At 41.7% G+C, this 20,947-nt stretch overlaps 1 protein-coding gene across 1 annotated transcript in view; it reads right to left on the minus strand.

Moving 5' to 3' along the window:
• The window catches only part of LOC106485155 (protocadherin-15-like), a 335,439-nt gene that overhangs the window by 142,131 nt on the left and 172,361 nt on the right, over window positions 1-20,947 (minus strand). Inside the window, exons 10-11 of the mRNA XM_067299667.1 lie at window positions 20,464-20,576; window positions 3,684-3,890 (exon numbers count right to left, since the gene is read on the minus strand). Coding sequence (XP_067155768.1) covers window positions 3,684-3,890; window positions 20,464-20,576 — 320 coding nt within the window. The remainder of the gene's footprint in view (window positions 1-3,683; window positions 3,891-20,463; window positions 20,577-20,947) is intronic.

A 20,947-nucleotide genomic window follows, 5' to 3' on the forward strand; every position in this document is an offset into this window, starting at 1 on the left:
TTTTTGGCCGCTGTCGCGGCGTTACTATTGGAAAACCACGTTCACGAGCATCAACAGGCTAGAGGTTGACTCTTTTATCAGCAATCTCTATTTAGTAAATGCCTGAATTTACTAAGCTACAAGCGAAGCCACCAAAGCTTTAAGAGCTGCAGAAGTTAATGAGCATTACGGGTGCTCACTAACCCACCGTGAGCTACCAGCTAATCATGGGCAGGAGGTGTCCATCGCTGCAGCTCGCTTGGCTTGCTCAGGCGATTGCAGCCTCTCCAGGAGAGAAATCCTGTGCCGTCCGTAGGGTACAAGCACCGCGTGAATCACTCCGACGCCCGCATTAAACCCAACGCCCTGCTCCCTTACGTCTGCGTTACACCTGCGCGGTTTAACCGAAGGGGAAAGGGTTGCGCTTGGCGTGAGCCGGGCGACGTCCCGACAGCCACGAGGCCGATCGTCATCTCTGTGTCTGCAGGTGGGTCTCCGTAGGCAGAGAGCGTCACCGCATCCCGGCAAGGGATGGATCACCTCCGGTGGTCCTCACACCACTGGGCTCCTGGGGCGGTAGGAGCAGATCGGCTTGCCGTTGAGCATCAACTAAACGTGCAGCTATGAAGGACAGAAGGCTGATATGCTCACCGAATGAGACACCAAACTCCTTGAGGAGTTCAGGAGAGCGAGCAATCCTTCCCTGCACCTTCCAGGCTTAGTAACGAGCAATTATGGCCCTTATCCCCCACTTACTTATGGGAAGAGGTCTTGCAGGTATAAAGCCATCCTAGCAGCAAGGAGAAGGACAAAACATGAGAGCCACCAGCCAGACTGCACTTCATCCCATCTCCCCCGGTGCATTCTGCCTCAGCAGGGCCAGGCATCGCGTCCTCATTTTGGGGCGTCAAAATTAAATTTTGCACATGGTGCCGAGAGGTCTCATCTCGAACACGGGAACAAGCATGAGCAAAGCATACTTTCTGACTGCCTTTCTACGTAGAAACATGTTTCCACAATCAGGTTGAGCAGGCACCAGAACAAGAGCAGCACCATGGGACAGCCTGAAGCTCCAGCAGAGGAGCAAAAGACAGAAAAAAACCTGTCGTACAGATGAATCTCAGCTTTGCTGGCTTGGTCAGACCTCCTTTTAAAAGGTACATGTATCCTAAATGCTGCCAACTCATGAGGATAACATATGGGATATTGAGCGAGGATGTCTTCCGGCTTCAAATGATTCTGCGTGGGGGCTGGGGAGCTGGAGGACCATTAATCGCCAGCTGAAGACTAGTCTCTAAGTTCTTTGGAGAGATATATATCAAATTGCCACATCTCTGCAACCCGTTGCGATGATACTTTGGCAGACGGTCCACTTTTTTATCTCCTGCTCTTAAACGAATGATGATATCTTGTCATGGTTTAGAAAAGTATATTTGTTATGATGTAAGATTTCCTCTCTTAAGACTTTGACCGTACTTCAGAACTTTTTATCAAATTAGCCTTTCCTGTATAGTAATTTATTTCTGTTTTTTTAAGTGAGTTTTTTTTTTCTTTTAAAACAAATCAGAGGTTGGGGGAAATCCACCACAATGCAGTAGTGGTTAACTAATATTTTACTTTGGGATGTTGAAACCTTCCCAAATAATTTCAGTGGCAAATCAGACCACATGCCAACCACAGACAACAAAGCGGCTTCTTCTCCTGGCCAACATCCCTCAAATCCATCCCACAAAAATCTGCTTTTCATAGGGTTTTTTTGTATTTTGTTTTTAGTTCTCTGCTACGCAGAAAATGTAAACTGAAAAAAACCTTTCATTTCTGTTGAAAATAGAAAACATTTCCATTTGAAAGGGGACAGAACAGGAAACTAAACCAGGCAAATAAATAAAAGCAAGAGATCCAGCGAGCTTTAAGGACTCGCCACTTAGATCTCCCAGCGCTACTTTTGCTGTGCTATGGGGAAGCACAGAGACACCTGAATGTTTGAACGAAAGCCCTTACTCCACTTTAAATTTGATTTGTAAACCAAGTTTCATTTGAAATACTCTAATAGGTTATTTCAACTGTAATGAACCCAGAAGAACCAGTAATTTATTATGCAATACATTTTGAAAATTGCTCCCAATGTCCATTGCACTGAAGGAAACTAATAGCACTTTACGCTGCTTCGTTTCCCAGGCCAAAAACACTTGGCAGTTGTGGATGGTACAAATATTAAGCATTTGATTTAATATATGAAATACTGAAAGTGTTCAGTGGGATACTTCTGGCTGTATCCCAATTTTGTGCGGTGCGAGCGAACTAGATTTTCAGCGATTCGCTTAACCGAACTACAGTTATTTATTATCTAATCAAAATATCCCAAAAAAGTGAAGAAACCAAGTTTTAAGTTCACTAAGAACCTTTTTTAGGCCCCCAAATGGTCCCTTCCCATAGATATCAAATTAAAGGCCTACTTGTATTGACGAATGGAAATGGATTAACAAGTCGCAATCAACTTGGGTTCAAGAATGATAAACTTGTTTTACATTGTCTTTGGACATAGATTATTTTAGCTCTTTTAGCCTCCTCCTCCCTTTACATCTCTGCTGCAGATCAGACAGCTATTTTTGGTAGTTATGCCGTTAGATAGTTACAGCAGCAAGAAATATTAGGGGCGCTTACGTCGAAATTTATAATGCTTGCAAAGATAAGCTTACCAATGAACCCCCTTACTCGGTATCTAAATATTGACATAACTGCATGGGAACATGCTGGTGTGCTATAGAGGGGCCTTTAACAACGGCAACGCTGAAGAGCGGCATTTTGCACATGTACGAGAAGTCGTCAGCACGGTTGCTGATGCCTGACACGTGCATTTGTTCCATATCTTTTACCTAGGTCCCAAGAAAGCCATCTCCAGCTATTCCCATGCGTCTATCCAGCTCGTTATTTTGAATGCTAGTGAGTTGCCTGAGGTATTTTAATGGCTAGGTGAGAGAAATACTACATGAGGTTGGGCTTTAGAAGAGCTTCTTAGGACAGTAAATAGCTCTGCTGCAGACAAGGCTGTAGGAAGCATCGTTCAGTGGCAATGGTCTCATTTTTCTCAAAAGCAAGGAAATTGCAATATCAAAAGTGAAGCTTGTACAAACAGAAGATGGTTTTCAGAATACCAGGTCAAGAGCTTTAACCAAAAAAATAAAAAAATCACTGCACACTACAGATATTACTACAAAACACATGCCTACAACTTCCTTAGGTGCCTGAAGACAACAAGAGAACAGAAAACCAGCAAGAACAGAGACAAAAAAGAAGAGTGAAGGGACAAGCCGGAGAGATGATGGTAATCAGAGGAGAAAGAAACCTCAATAAAAAGACGCAATGAAACCAGCCTCAGGGAGAGCAGAAGACTTAGCCCTAGAGGCTTAGTGTGATTCAGGCCACTACTCTTCTGAAGATGTTCAATTTTTACAGCGAGGGATGTTAAAATAAAAATCTGGGCAAAGAATGGATTGAACTTCTGGCGTCCAGCTCTCCTATTCCTCTTCCTTCTGGTGTGCCCAGATTTCCTTCCTCTTTGACCTCTTCCCTCCCATTCTCCCCACGCCCCGCTGCAGATTCATCCTTTCCACAAAATTGATTTTTTTCCCTTCATGCTAAGCATTCACCAACAATAAAAACGTAAATGCAAGTAGGCGCCTGCAAAAGGGAGAGAAACCTACCTCCTCTACGTCGTTGTCCAACACTACGATTTGTAAGGGCGAGGTCAAGTTGCGGTTCTCGGAGATGGTGGTACCCACTGGGGAGGATTCGAGGATAAAGCCCTCGTACGTCGATCGCGTGAAATAAGGATTCTGATTATTCTCATCGAGGATTTCGATGTGTAAATTGGCAAAGGCAGGAAGAGGGTGGCCATTGTCCTGTTCAGCCTGAAACAGAAAAGAAAAGAATCATTTATCAAAGGCTTTCAGATACTGCAAACAGTATTTGGGTTTGGTTTACTTTTAAGAATTACTATGTCATTCAGTTCACCCTATTTTGAAACTTGGCATCAGGCAAAAAAGAAATATCAAAAATTAGCTAGGAAATAAGAAAGAAAAAAAATGAGTTTCAGCCACAACGACTTTTTAATTAGTCACAATGAAATGCTTAAGCTACGCGGTACAAGCAGAAATTGTGCCTTAAAGTATCAACATCACAAGTTTTGAAAAATGTCTTGCACTTGAAAGGATAAAAGAAAACTGGAAACTGCTGAATGTACAATGTAACCACCACCTACACCGATACCACCACCAACAGAGTTACAGCCCAAAGACGACTACAGCAGCTATGGACAGATGGCACTTGCTATACATTACTGGGATAGCATATCTACTGAATATGATGCTTTTTTTTCTTTTTCTTTTTTTTTTTTTTAATCCCAAACATCCATCTTGCTCATGTTAGAGAAGTGCAATTTTAATTTTGCCTACTTTCGAATTTCAAGCAAAATTCTTTATTTCAATTCATGGCCTCACTTTTCAATGGCACTGCTCGCTCGTACAGCTTCACCTGATCTTTGCAAAACTCCCAAACATAAAAACGCTAATTGCTCATTAAATAACAAGCTAATTTGCTACAAATCCACAGTTTTGCTTTTTTTTTTTTAAAAATGATTGCTTAAATGGCTAATTAAAGCAAATAAAAAAAGGAAAGTAGAGTACAACAACCAATTTGCTTTTTAATTTATAAAGGGTAACCAGCTTCAACTGCGGCACAGCTTGTGTCCTGGCAGAAGGGCAATAGCACGGAGCTGTCGAATGGTCTCCGATACTTGGGGCTTCCTTTCCAAAACCTGGAAGCACAGCGATCCCGAGGCTCCTGCCGCTCCTGCGCTATTACCTTTCCGCAGAGATGGGGGCAAGGTTCTGTACACTAAAATTCCCAGGAGTAAAAATATTTCAGAGGAAAGAGGGAACAGTACAAAAATGATTGCTAACAGTACTTTTTTGTTCCCAGAGTTTTCATTTTGATATTTCCCATTTTAAAAACAACTAATTGCTCATTTTTCAAGGGCTGTTCCTACAGCCGAGGAGCCTCCTTCTGGAAACCCACAATTTTGATTTCTTCAGCTATTTCTTTGTTTCTTCTTCTTCTTCTTCGGTGTTTCTTTTTTGCCTGCAAAATGTTAATTGTGTATAAAGGTTTGAGCTGTTTACCAGGCAACAGGATGATGGTGATAAGCACTTCTATTTCTAGTTAAAAAAAAGAAAAAAAGAAAAAAAGTGCAAACGTTATCAAAATTCTTGTTAGAGAGATCAAACCCTACTTTAGAAATTGGGGGGTTTTACTAGACACTGCACCCGCATGTCAAAATTTCAGGAAACGGGCTGCAGGAGGCAACGTTTTCATCTCCTGCTGTCCTTGCCTGCTTCTGGGATACAGGATACTACCACGGTGATCAAACCCATATTTGCCTCGAGCAATTACTACACCACCACATTAGAGTAAGAATATTCTTTTCTTCCTGCTGTTTCGATTTTTCTTGAAATAAAGCACCTAACAGGAAAGCAGGACCACAGGCACCAGTCCACCAGAGGAGACCCATGCTTCTGGGTGACCCCAACCAGGTCTGAAGAGGTAGGTCCACATTAGCTGGAACAGTTTGCCTTTATGCTGATCACTGAGAGCAGTTTTATTAGCGGTGAGTTAGAAACCTCCTAATTGCACAGAATTTTGTCCAACAGAGCAGCACTCAACCACCCCTGGGGAAATCCCCGTCCTGCAGAAGCTAACAGCAACGCATTTCAAAACCAACAGCGTAGTAGCTGGTGATGGTATTGGAGACGAGGTAGGTGACTCCTAAGGCTGAACATACCCCATAATTGACAGACACCAGATTTATTCTGAAATTTTTACACTTGAAATTCGTTTTCATTCAGCAGAGCACCAACAATTTCACAAGGAAACGCCATCAAAATTTCTTGAAAGTACGCTAGTTACTGACCTGCTAGAGCATAAAACTTGAGATGTCTCTCAATATGGACAGTTTTTGGCCTAAAATAACATACTTTATATATACATGGAAATGATCCCAGCAAAAGTCGGCTTTGGCATATGAACCAAAGATGCACATTGATCCGATTCTATTTTATAAGTAGCTATATCACCAAGCATCATTAAATACTCTTTTCCACTTCGAGAAAAATAAATTGCTCTCAGAAGAAAAAGTTTTAGGAGCTGCTGCGTGTTCCCTTCAAACAGACCTGCATATGCCTTGCAACTGCTGCGAAAAGACGCTAAAAAAAGGAAAACGCAAAGAACAGAGGATCCCAGCCGCCTGAGCCGCTTGAATTGCTGCGCTAATGGCCTTGCTTTAAAGCCGGAGCGAGCGCAGACCCCATCCTGGGCTAAAAGAGAAAAAATTCATCCGAGCAGGATGTTTACTGCATCATCACCATGGTCCTGGAGTGTCTCTGGGAAGAAAAACACAGTGCTCTAAATTACGTATAGACAGATACAAAGCAGGATGCAGGCTCCTAAAACAGGACTTGAATTTCAGGTGCTGGAGTCCACAATCACAATAAAAATATATATTTTTTTTTCCTTCCTCAGTGGGCACTAACTCCAATTAAAATTTTTCCTTTTCTAAATTATTTTTTTTTTTTAATAATTAAATAAAAAAAAGTGCTGAAATTCTAACAAACTCCCGGTGCCCATTCCTTTAATGTTTTCAGTGTGTTTGACAAATTTCTGCAAACCACTGCCTTTCTAATCCAACACACCTACTTGTGGGGCCCCGGTCAAAACTCACTTTTAATCTGCTTTACACACTAGTACTATCACTTCACAAATCCTTTTGTGTAATTTGGAATCTTTCTGAACAGTAAAAAGATAAAATATCATCTCTGTAAAGAGAAATATGTATTTTCGGATCCTCATAATACATTGTTACACATTTTAAAAACCAGCCCATATATCTGTAAGAGTAGGAAGACAAATATAAGCCTTTTTTATCTTTGAAAAGATTTAGCTGAAATTTGGAAGAGAAAAAAAATTGCCCATTTTCTTATGAGGCTTTTCCAGAGTCATTCTGTTATAAGCCACCGGAACATGAGAATAACCAATTTTTTTTCATTTTAGGCTTTGCACATAACGGGGGGGGTCCAACAAATCAAATGGAAAATTAAAACAGAAATTAGTAAAATGCTGGTACAGATATTTACTTTTAATCGACATCTTTCAAAGAAATCTTTTTCTCAGTCACTTCTTTTTCTTCTCTTCAATGCAAAGAATTTTTTATACAAACATGAAAAATTGCCTTGCCTCCATATGCTATGTAAACACCTTCACAGGAGCAACGCTGGGAACAGTTTATGCGCTTTTGATGCATGCTGCTTATAATTCTCCAAAACCTATATGGCAGCCGTAAATTGTATTTCTCTCTCTCCCTTTTTTTTTGTTGTTGTTGTTTGCTTGTTTTTATGAGATGCATTCCTAGATAGGGCAATTTGTTTCAGGCATTCGGTGCTGGGAGCGAAAGCAGTTGTTTCCTCGTGTCCTGTTAACACTCTTGCTGGCCTCGGGTCGAGCACCGCTGCTTCCTAAAATACTTTTTCCTGGACAATATTTCTTTCACAAGGAAAGCCACTGATATTTAAGACAGCCTAATTTATTTATTTATTTTTTAAACTAACAATAATAGAAAACCTTCGCTATTAGCTCTACTCAACCTTGCCATACGCAAGATCAACAAAAATGGTTAAGATACAGGTGACCATTGGACTTGGGCAGAAGACCCGGGTTCTCCTTAAGAACAGCCTACTCTACCATCAACCTGCAAACCTACCAAGGGTAGTTGAGATTATATGGACTTGAACAACCTCCACTGTTCTTCCACGGAGGGAGCAGGCTGCAATGAACCTGGTTAGGCTGTTTAATACAGAGGAAAATGAAAATACAGAGCCATGAGGAAGCTTTAATAGAAAAAAACCTCCAAAAAACAAAAAACCAAAAAAATGTACATTGAAGACCTCTTCACAGTGACACACAGTGAAATGAAAACTTTTGCTTTTTCGCACAGTTATGAAAGCTATCTATACAAAAGCAGCGGGTTCCCTTCACGCTACCCACACGACGCGCAAAGAACAGAGGTTTACACTGTGGACAACCGCTGCTTTAGATGAGCGAACCTAAGAAAGGAAGGAAGGGCACAACAATGTGAAAACTGTTAAATAATTCTCAAATCAAGTACGTTTAGCTACATTTATTAAGTAATACGCCGCGAAGAAGTGCGTGCAATCTGCTGGTTGAGCGGTTCGAATGCCACGTTGAACTTGCAGAAGAAATCTGCAAACTGCAGGTATTTGTAGCAGCCAACACGTAATTTTATCCTTAAGGCAGGCTACTAGAGATGAAACGAAAGCAGTCTCGCCAAAGAGCCTCTACGAGGAGCAAAAGAGCAACTCGGCAGGTTACCAGCTCGAAAAAACGTTCAATATGAAAAACACCATTAAACTCACATACTCAAAGCATTAGATGAAACCGGTCCCAAAACGAAAGGAGAAATGAAAGTGATGTGAAAGACTCCCTGAATCCACAGATAAAATAAATAAATTAAAAAAAACACCTTCTTCTCTTTTCATAAACTGGCAGGGGTCTGTTTGGTGAAGGAAACCTCCTCTGGTGACACAACCAGCTCCAGATGGACACCGGTACAGGGGCAAGCTGTCCCAGCGCTCCGGATGCATCTTCCCCACTTCCCATGCTCATTCCCACAGGAGGATGGAGGAGCGCCGGAGACCCGGGCAGCCTAGGGATGTGAGCAATCCTCGTTTTGCAGAGCTCCAGCTACCTGTCCTACCTCCGGAGGCGGCACCAGCAGAGAGGCAATCCTAACCCCGCTCTCCGCCCCAGGCTTTGCCCGTAAAGGTCTTGCCCAGCATCCAAGGAAGGTAACGGGAGCGTACACCAAATTTAGATTATCTGAAAAGTGCCAGAAGTGTTATATTCACTTTAGGATTCTTTAAATTGGCATTCCGTCAAACTAAGATTATTGTAACACCGGGGTCAACAAATACCCGATATTCAATCACCGCTGCATATAGGAAATGTTTGCTATATTGCCTTAGTGCAATAAAAGAGCTGGTTGAATGCACAGATTCCCAAAAATCCCTGGTGACTACATGCACGGCAGCAGAATTTTAGTGAATCCCCCTGCTCAGCTCCCCCCTGGAAATGCCCCCTACACACGCACGGTCTTTGGGTCAGGGAGAGAGAAAAAACACACCAGCAAAAGGGAACACAACCATATTATAAGCAGCAATACTAAACTTTCCCATAGCCCTTTGCAGTTTTTTCCCCATCAATTTGCTAAGGGAATCTGGCGCCACGCAAAACCACAATACAGCGTGTTTCCGGCAAGTCTTAAAAGTCACATATCCCTTTTCTCACCCTGTTGAAAAGGATGCGCTCCGCCACCGTGAGGAAAAGCTTGAAAATAGCGTCTAAAATAATAATGCAACCTGTCATAGACCACCTGAACCAAAAAAAAAAAATGAAGGCAGGTTATCACCATCCAAGATAAAACTGGGCTAACAGTGTCTGAAATAGGAGAAAGTGCAAAAATAAATTGATGAATGTTAATGGAAAAAGAGTCTAGTTTACACTTCTGATTATGTGACTGCTTTTTTAAACACAGCATCATGGAAATATCAGCCCAAAGAATTTTTCTTGGAAAAAACAATCTGCTCCATCAAAATAATCTTTTTCCATGCACTCTACAGCCAAAAGATTTGCTGAAATTAGTGCCACCACAGTCATCTTTTCTTCCTCGAAACCGGAGCTTTGCTAACCGCGGTCAGGTCCCAAAGTCATTTGCTCTGCACTATCAAAATCCTCTCAATTCCCTGGGCAACTTAATCCTTTTATTCAACCAAGTAGCTTTGAGACATTGCTCTCCTTGTGCTTCTGAACAGTTATTAACCTAAACCTATTATATCTACGCCTACCAGGTTAGCTTCTGGATGGGGTTTCTTTTAAAACATGACCAAATCATTGCTTCTGTTCCCTGCAGGACCCGGCATCGGAAACGAGTAAATAATTCACAGCCAATGTGCTTGAACTACATTTTGTTCCCACTCACAAAATATCTACGAGCAGATTAAATTTTCCTTTGATGTATAAATACAATTCTCAAAAAATTTTTTTTAATCTTACGGCTAGACTAATTCATAAACATTCAAAAAACAGCTTACCTAGAATTAGCTGCACGCAATAACGCCGTATTTTTTATTTCTTCCAATTCAGTGATGATAACTGTACCCCAACACACAACTGTTGGGATTAAGACTGAGGCTTGCCAAACACCTGCACTGTCATACCTACAATTCCATGCAAAAAATTGGGCAAGGAATCCTAGATACTTACAGGTCCATGTAAAGCAAACACAGAGGATAGAATGATATTTGAAGAAGATTCATAACATATCTATAATTTGACTTTTGGCTTTTCGGAAAAATAACTTCAGATCTTCTTTTGCTGTTGGAAGTCAATACTGGTTTTGGAGTTGATACACCCGTTTAAGTACCACTGAAAAAGAAACATGCTAAAACTTTACTGCTAGACAACCCAGACGATAAAGAGAGCTTCCAATAGACTATAACAACAGTTCGGTCAAGTTAGGTCTTTTTTGTGGTCCAGTTATCTGCCGTTTTTTCGCAAGCATCCCAGCGAGAACCATAAACGTCGTAAACTCAACTGCTGCAACTGCTTCCAGTCTCGCGCTCATCTCCTTTCACTAAGACTGCAGATTCCCTCTGTGCTCCCTACCATCGATTACAGCCTAATGTTTCAAGAGATATGGCAAAAGAAGTCAGGAAAAGCCTCTGGCAACTGCATTTGATAGCTCACCAAAAAGGTGTAGGACTAGAGACCTGCAGCCAAGCCAGTTCAGGTCTTCTATTTAAGACAAGAACAAGGTCCAGGAGCTTCAGACACTCAAACTTGACTTTGGCTGTGACGGACATGGAAATATTATATAGCGTTTATACCTATGCAATTAAAAAAAGGAGCAGCCAGCACAGATGGAGAAAAGGAAGGTCAAGTGTGACAAAGCTGCTCCTATTTTTTGAGTTTGTGACTGAATTGGAAGATAAAGGTGAGACTAGGGACATAATTTATCAAGATTTAGGGAAAGCGCTAGGGTTGTATATCACACACTGGATTAATTTACAAGGTCAGAAAGTACAGCATAAGGAAAGAACTATGAAAATGGATTAAAAATTGGCTTAAGGACAAGCAGCAGAGAGTATCTTCAGACATGGAAGAAACCTGACTTTACAGTCAGTGAAGCTTGTGATGTGGCACTGAAATGATATTGGCACATAATGTGTCTAGACAGCAGGCTGGAAAAACCCCCCCACCCAAAACATATATTTTTCCTTCTTGTGTCAAGGATAAGTGACTTCAGTATCACTAGGGCTCATGACACTGTGGGCAAGGAACAGTAATCCTTACGGGTGACCACCTTTCCAAATAAGAAAACTCTTTCTTCTTCCTTCAGTTAAAGGAAACGCCAACTATAAAGTGATTATATCAAGTCCTAAGTGATGAACAGAATGAAAGAAAAAAGGTCTTTTTACTGCAGACAGGAAATGCAGATATTTCTGTAAATATAAGTAGTTATGGAGCTTACTCGCTGTGGATTTTAATCTTTCTGTGGCTCTATGAATAACAACACAATTTAGGGTCAGTCTTAACTCATAGTCACTAGTCTTATTTAATGTATATCTGTGATTTAATGTTCTAAATGCAAGGAAAACATCTGCCATTCCAAGATGCTGTCAAACACGGGGGGGGGGGGGAAATCGGTATTTGGTAACTTTGGGGAAAGACTGACTTTTTAATCATAAGAAGAAACAATTTATCCATGTATCATAAAGGTTTTTAAATAGTGTCTTCCTGCACCTTTTTTTCCTTATTCTCGAACACCAAACCTCACTCTGCACTCGGATTTTCATTTCTACCTCGGAGCTCACCACCACATTACACTTAACAAAGATAAAAAAGCCACCTCAAAGGGAACAGAAATTTCCAGGTTATTTGGATTGGCTACACTTTTTTGATAGCGATAAGCCCAAGGAAGTAACTGAATATAACTGAGTTCACTTAAGGGAGGAACATTTGAAAAGCCAAGGTAAAATGCAGTTATCGTACTTATACCTACAGGAGATGCATTGCAGTTCCACCAAGCCAATGATTTTGAAGATTTCTTCATTGGCAGAAAGCGGGTTGAGTGACTGTTTAACGAAAATACATTTCTTCTATTCTTTGTTCTATCTTTTGCCATGGGCACAATAGTGCTCTCATTTGTTCGGCTCACAGCCTATTCGAAGACACAGCAACCACTCGATGTTTCCCATTACAGATGTTAACATCTCTACCCTTGCGCCAGAACATCAGATGAGACCGTCTCCAGTCACAGCTCGAGACAAAAACAACGCATTTCCATAGCTTCACTATGAAGCTTACTTCAAGTTCTCAACACTGCAGCCTACACACGCAGTTCAAAGGGATAAATGTCTTGATATTTACATTATATACTCCAACTCTAACGTATTTGTCACATTGATTAAACCAAAGTAAAGGAGGCATTACTCTTCTTGCTGAAATCTCTATTTGCAACCACTGAAAAATTTAGAAGACCAAAGAAGAATAGGCACAAATCCTCTTAAACACAGAAAAATGTATTCTTTGAGAAACACTGGAAGACAGAGGAATATTACAGCTAACCTGAACGAAGGTGACAAATAAAAGTCGATAAGTACATGGAGGCCAAGAGACAGAAATGGCATGAAAGGAGTTGGAGGGTGACATATAAAAACTAAAAAAAAATACTGCATATATGAAGTTTTTGAAGTGGTGAAAAGGGTCAGATAATTAAGGACTTTTCCAGCCACAAAAAGCATGGACTCTGCACAATTTCTGCAGCAGTAGTCCAGGGCTTTCTAGTCTAGTGAGCCTCAACTGGTGCGTGTCTTCTCCTGGGCTGCTACCATACCAAACTCGTAAGAAAAGCGGATCGCAAGAAGAGCTAAACTGGGTCAAACCAATAATCTATCTAGTGCAAAATCCTGTTTACAACTGCAGCCGAAGATAGAAGCCTAGAGAAGGTAAGCACGGAAGAAGCTTACAGCAATGCTTCTCAGGGCAACCTCCTGGCTGCCGACAATTTGCAGCTCAGAGATTTCCTGAACCACAGGTACCCTGGATTTCTCCTTATACCAGTGGACTTTTCCGCCACGAACTTGCCCAGCCTCTGCCTACCCCCAGTGTCAACTTTCAGCATCTCCAGCAGTGGCTGTCAAAAGCATCCCACAGATAAACTACATTAGATGAAGAACAACCTTCTCTTGCCTGCTTTGAACTTGCCACCTGCTTGCTTCATGTGATAAATCCTATTTCTTGCATTGCAAAAGACAGTCAACTACTGACTCCTCTTCACTCTTAAAATCATGTCACTATCTATCATATTTTCATCCTTCCTTCCCTGATCTGAACCTACTTCAGTTCTCCTCTGCCCTTTTTGAGATAGAGCTAGCAATGCACCCTCGTGGCCAAGAAGCCCAACAGCATCCTGGGCTGCATGAGGAAGAGCATTGCCAGCAGGTCGAGGGAGGCGATTCTTCCTCTCTACTCAGCACTGGCGGGACCACATCTGGAGTGCTGTGTCCAGTGCCGGGCTCCCCAGAACAAGAGAGACATGGACAAACTGGAGCGAGACTGGAGCAGGGTTACAAAGATGACTAAGGGACTGGAGCAGCTCACATGAGAAGCTGAGAGAGCTGGGACTGCTCAGCCTGGAGAAGAGAAGGCTCAGGGTGATATTACTGAAGCGTACAAATACCGGATGGGAAGGTGTAAAGACGACAGGACCAGACACTTCTCAGTGGTGGCCAGTCACAGGACAAGAGGCAATTGGCACAAAATGAAATACAAATAATCCCATTCAAACATAAGAAAAAGCTTCTTCACAGTGCGGGTGGTCAAACACTGGGACAGGTCGCCCAAAGAGGTCATGGAGTCTCCAACCTTGGAGTTATTCAAAACCCAACCAGATGTGGCCCTGAGCAACCTGCTCTAGCTGACCCTGCTTTGAGCAGGGGGGTTGAACTAGGATCTCCAGAGGTGCCTTCCAATCTCAGGCGTTCTGTGATTCTGTAAGAAGTCAGGATCAAACTCGGTTATTTCGGCATTTCAACCTCCTTTGAAATCATTCCCAAGTTCAAAAAAGCACAGGGCTCCCCGCAGAGCGCTGTGCTTGATGGCCTACCTCCTTCATAAGAAAACTAAGCACTTAGTCCTGCCCTCTGCACTTGCCAGTAACTGGTAAAACATACTCACACTCTGTGTCTCCCTGTACCTCCACTCTGATCAGGAAAAAAGCTTTGTTCAACGAATATATCATAAAAAACCCGTGACATACATCCAATTTACTTTCTGCCTCCCAAGTGCACATTTATCCGCATTTTGATCCTAAGACAGTTGCTAAAGCTATGCCCGCTTCTTTTCATGTAATCCAGGAAAGCTCTCAATAGCCCGGAGAGCAATGGCCAGAACAGATCAATAAAGTTCCCAACAGGAACAGAGAAACCAATTAACCTCCAGCGTGTGCGGCAGGAGAGTATCGCTTTCTGTCCTGTCTGCTGAGATCCATCATCAGCGAAAACCATGCATATCGCAAAGTCTGCCGGCTTAACTGTACTGGAACAGCCAACACACGCACCCAGGAGCATCTGTCCCTGATCCATAGTGGCCTCCAGTGGAAGGGGGTAGTGGCCGGCCACTTATCGGGGTGGGCAGATAACGGGCACACAAATTCAGGCTCACCCCAAATTATTCAAACATACTTTGGCCAGTTACATCCTATCTCAATGCCACAACTTACTGGAAAAAAACGCCTTCTAAAAATTGAAAGTCGCACTCCGTTCAAAGTTGCAAGGCTGGAGAGTAAACGAAGTAGATGGTATGGCTGGAAACATCACTTCTTGTAGAATGGGTCCCCAAACCAATCTTCTTGTAACGCTGGAATTTCTAAGAGTTTTTTAAACTCTTGCCACCACGCGTTGACTTTCTGCTACCGCCTAAACAACACGGAAATGGAACGCCGCTACAGAATGGCTATGGTGTTACCTGCCACGAGGTTAATGCCAGTCTGACTGAAATACCACTGGGGGATAACAGACTTTTGAGAAAAATATTCTAGAACGGCATTATTGAAAATATTCGGCACTACTGCTGCCCAGCGCTGAAGTATGCTGCTGCCACCAACAGTGTTGAGAAGGCACCAAAAGACCCAAGCGACCGTGACGCAAAGCAATTCTAGTCTGTAAGAAGCTATTCCACGAGAGCTGTGAAACCCTCAGATGCAAGGAGAAATCTTATTACAACTCAGGCTACAAATGTTATTTGAGGCTAGGAAGCTTATTTCCTTCTTTTTTTTCCTCCCCTCAATATAACTGGAGATTTTAATGAGATGTCCAGTTTACGTGAATCTGGCATGACTACAAATATAACAGTGGTTTAAGAATTAACTGTACAGATCATACAAAAACATACTTTAAAACTATGTTATTAATTGAATTTTCCCAGTATGTGCGTGTGTACTGGAAGTGAACAACTTTCCTCTGTTTTTCCAATCTCAAATTACAATATTCAACAGTTCTTTTTAATCATTAATGCAAGTATCCCCATGCCATTAAAAACAGGAGACTAATTCTTGCAAGAGAAATAAAATTCCTACTCTGAGTTGGAATCTGATATGCATGCATTTTCCTCACGCTGCAGAAATTTGGGAGCATTGCTTTTTCTAGGTAAATAACATAGAGAGAGAGATATCACCAAAAAGTGAAAAGGTATGCTTATATTTCCGTAGCCTCAAAATATTTCCGGAGTCTTTTTTAAAACTCCTACGGCTTCTATAACAATACTGAATGCACAGAAACCTTGATTCTCCCTTACTTATTGGATACCAACCCACTGCAATATTTAGGTGTTGGGAGAACCAGAGGTGACTTCCAGCATGTATTATGAGGTTGTTATAGAACAGCTGCTAACAAAATAGATGTTTTAAGATCCCCAGCCTACATAACATGCAAATTCCTTGTTCATGCAATTACAGATTATCCTGGTTTAGGCTTCCTTCGTCCTTACCACGTTCCAATTGAGGGACTTTCCCGTATCACTTTTCCATCATGGTCCCTGGCTCAAAAACTATTCAATTTACTCTCAGCAGGTAAAATCAGAAGGGGAGAGATTTTAGTCCAAAGAACCTGATGGAATTAAAATGTCACTTAAAACAACCATAAGCTCCAAAAGTTGCATGTTTTTTTAATAGGCTTTGTTTGCAACATACCTGTCTGTAATAAACCCAATGCCACTTTCCCATAGCATTTGAGTTAAACCCTCTTCTCAATACCTTCCTCTGTTTTGTTGTTAGAGAGAAAACATTCAACTGACATACAGAATTACAATGACTCATAAAAAACGTTAAGTGCTTGCATAAATATGCACACATGAGTGGATGCTTTGTCTTTATGGGAAGACGTGTGTTTAACGTACGCTTTTTGCAGCAGCTTGACTGAAATATTCCAAGAGCTTCTCTATTTAGTCCTTTAAAAATTTTTTTGATTTGACTTGCTCTTTGCTTATCCTCTGAGCACCTGAATACTCATTTTTTAGAGGCAGTAACGTTTACGGCGCTAAAAGATGGTGTGATTAATTCTCTAATAAGAAATAAAACTTCCCAACACTACGCTACAAACTTTCCTCTGCATTAATGTCAGTGTCTTTAGTAGGACCTTTTAGGGTCTCAACAGAGATGCAAAAATTCCTATGCTTGAAGTAGACTACATTGTTATTTACGTATTTATTTATTTAAAGGAGGCTCATTTTCTGCTCTACAAGACACTGAAATAATCTAAGAAACCATGATGTTTTTAAATTAATTTGGGGGGGGCAGTTTGCAATAGAGCAAAAACTATCTATGATTTGCTAGTGACAATTTTCCCCCAACTCTCCGGATACCACAGAGCAATACGCAGCCTTTGGGCTGGACTAATAGCCCTCGCGGCAAGGTCTAACTCCTTATCCTCAGGCTCCTTGGAAAGCCATGCGAGTGCCTAGGGAGCGAATTAACGCTCGACACGAGGAATTTTCTCGCAATCTGGCCTTTAAAGATGCGGCGAATCCCTCGGTAGCGTAGCGTTTCCATCCTTAATGCTCTGTTGGCTCTCAAAGCACATCCAGTCTTCGGTGCTCAATGCACTTTTGAAATTGATTTTAATAGAGCTGCCAGGTTATATTGTCCGACTGATAAATAACTGATGCTCTAATACAAAAGGATCAGAGTGCATCAATTAGATCAGCATTTCCTTTTTTTTTTTCCCCTCCCCATGGTACACATGCTTCGAAAAGAAATCAAAAGCTCCCTTACACTTTTCAGAGCTGGTAACAACAAGAACATAGTCTCAGGTCTACAGAATAATGGTCTTTTTTTTTTTCTTCCCCCAAAACAGAAGCAAAGCTGCTGACTTACTCTCCAAGCAGCTATATGCCCCTTCCAAAAGCACATAGTTATCAGAGGTAAAATTAACTTTACTTGGGAACAAACCGATTGCATTCCTTCCTATCGCAAAACGTTGTCCTCAGGGCAAAGATAGCAGCCGCGGGAACAACGCGGAAGGAAATGCAATTTTAATAGATTTATTATTTTGTTGAGAATATCAGGAGACGTTTAAGCAAGGCTCCCGATCAAAAAAGGCATTATTTTCCTGAGCCTTTGAGAGAGCAGAAAGCGTGTTGCTTTGGCTTGATTTCTCTAGCAACTACCTTTTGTAAACCAGGACTGCCTGCTCCCGAGATTGTCCACTCTGCAAAGAGATGCAGTTGCTGCCTTGATGGACCTAAATCTTCAGACTGCAATTAAAAATGTGTTTGTGCACGTGTGCATGTGTAAAGATGTCTATTTATATAAATAGAGAAAACTTCCTCCAAAAGTGGGAGCTGATGGCAGAAAAGAATTATTCTCATGGGGTGTTTTTTTTTTTTTTGCATTTGAGGAACAATTTTGAGAAACAGAAGAAACGGCAGGTGAACAGGAAGGACATGCACAATTGCTCAGATTCATAGGTTTACACGTTTTGGAGTGAGCCTCCGAGACGCTGCATTTTTAGATACAGTATTAACCATACTTATTCTGACAGCCTTGCAGCCGCCACATGGATGCTTCAGTTTTGCAAATAAAAAAAAAAAAACCTATTCTTTGGGTACAGCCCCCATTGCTCCGCAGGGAAGCGACGGGCTTCCCTGGGGGCGGATGAACGTGCTGCCCCGCTGCAGAGCCCAGCTCCGCTTCGGGGCTCGCACACCCCTATTCTCTCTATAACAGAAGATTAAAATTCTTATTTATTCATCAAATAACTTCTAGAGACCGCGGGGAGGCCGAAAGCCAGCTTTTCTTATTTAAAAGTTTTGCTTTTTCGATTGTCTTCCTATCTGAGAATTAAACATTCATCAGAGACGCAGGGTTCTTTTTAATACCGCAGACGAGAGCACCAATTTCCCGCCAGCCTTACTTCACGCACGCTAATAAACATGTATCGACTCCGCCAGCTTTTTCCATTTCACTTTCTCCATATTATTTTGACAGGGGAAAAAAAATAAAATAAAAAAAAGTTGATCGCCCGATATCAGAGGGAATATTTTAAAGATTAAACGTAGCGAGTTTTGTAAAAACAGCGTTGTTTCTGTTGGAAGAGGAACATCACTCGCGCCACCCTTCCGGACAAAAGAGATTCAGATGCGACGATCTCAGCGCGGCCCGAAAACGCAAACTTTAAAATACATAACGCGAGAACCTAAAGGTTTTCCCTGGTACAAATCTGAGGCGTTAGACCAGTTCAAAAGGCCCCCAAACAACACAGCATTAAAACTTTTATTATTCTGGCAGGTGGCATATTATCATTCTTATATACTGAGAGTTTTACTTATTATCCCCTTGACTGCACATATTACACAGCAATATGAACCTACTAATGCCTCTAAAAATTTCCATTAACTACAGCGCTTGCTGTTTAGGCGCGCAGAATGCATCACCGGACCAGTGAAATCGAATTTTTTTAATTGATGTAATGTGCTACCGTACACGGCCGCCAAATTTCTACAACAAAACAAACAAACAAAACGTTACAGGGTTCTGCCGTCGCAATTTTAAACCCGTAACTTCATAGCATATTTATTTAGATATTAATCCACCGAGGTTTTTTCATCTGTCCCAGTGACAGCAGAACTCTGCCAAGGGAAGCGGGCGCAAAAATAGATTATTTTAAAATAATGCAATTGGAAATTAGCTCGCTCTAAGCGTAGACAACCTTTGCGCTTTGATGCGCTCGCACAATAATCAATCGTGGCAAAAAAATTAACACCAGCATAAAAAGGCTGCTGAGTTATTCCAGTGCCTATAAGCTGCAGTTCTGGTTCTCTTCTGCCAGACCGCAATCAGTTATTGCTTCGGTATAAAACAACTGGGATTAGACAGAATAGGATTATATAAAGAAAGCACATATTACTACAGAAATACTCATGCAAATACTTGCCATTCAGCATATATAAATATATATGTACACACACACAGAGCCATTCCTTCATTAAAGTACACTGCAGCTAGGAAAACCCACTTTTCGGTCTGTTTAAAACATGCTGGAAAATATCCAAGTGATTCACTACTTTGGACTATTGCATCCCTTACTCCCTTCCTTGCTCCTCTGCCTACCAATAAATACGTCAAACCTTATACAATTTTCTGTGGCATTAGATAACAGCTGTAGGGACAACTCCCGACAGTCCCCAAAAGGACTAAACACAATTCTGCTCTACTGTCATCAGAGATCATCTCTGCTGAACCGATTTTTGCAGCCCCTTCACGCAAATGCCACCTGCAGCAAACCTTACCTCTTCAAACGATTTTACTCCAAGTGAAATTAATAGCTTACTAGATTTAACAGGTTTAACACGTTTGGTAATTACACATGGATATTATCTCCTATTCTTATTCCTCAAATTGGCAAAGGACATAGCGAACGCTGAAATTGTTTCAAGCTTGCAAAACCGCAACTCGGTAACCAGATGGAGATACGTTCTGAGATTTTTCGATAAGGACACGCTCTTCACAACTAACCAATACCTGCTTTGACTGCATGGCTCAATTAAGAACTGCAGACTGGTATCAAGTTAAGACTGCGGAATTAAGGTAAGAACAGTATTTACAAAACAGAAAGGAAGTTAGACCCTCTTTACCAATAGGAGATTTAGAGAAGACCATGCCCACAGCACTGGTTTACGCCTCTTCCCATCAATAGGAGCTGAACAAAAAACCAAATGGGCCCATCCCACATTTTCTCTGGAGCTTTTTGTTATTAAACAGTCTTCAAAAGTCAGCGGAAATGAGAACTCTGTCAAAATTACCTTAATAACCAAGTCGAACTTCTGATGCAGATCCCTGTTGATTGGCTTCAGGAGCGTGAGCACAGCCGTCGTACGGTTCATGTGGAAGTACTGGGGATAGTCTTCAGGGGTACCTGCAAAACGACATCAGGGCTTGAACAAACGCTTGCGGGGGAAAAAAAGGCATTGCTTCCAAAAGATTTAGGTAAACGGTCTATTAATTGTACTCATCAGTCACCGCAAACCTAATCCTGTTACCATGAGGATAAGATGCTACACAACGCGTACACGTAACTTAATAATATTACAAATATTATGCGCTTAACGTCATCGTTGCTACCTTACTCCCTCTCTCAGCACGAAGATTCTTCTCAACGGGGAAAATCCGTGTAGTTGCTAACAACAGAAGCCCAAACACAGCGACAAACTGCTGCAATTCCGCCTCTCAGGTTCCAGGAGATAACGTGACAAGCTGAGAGGACGCAGGGAGAAATGATCTTCCACT

Source organism: Apteryx mantelli, chromosome 7, assembly GCF_036417845.1.
Source record: "Apteryx mantelli isolate bAptMan1 chromosome 7, bAptMan1.hap1, whole genome shotgun sequence".
NCBI classification, from domain to species: Eukaryota; Metazoa; Chordata; class Aves; order Apterygiformes; family Apterygidae; genus Apteryx; species Apteryx mantelli.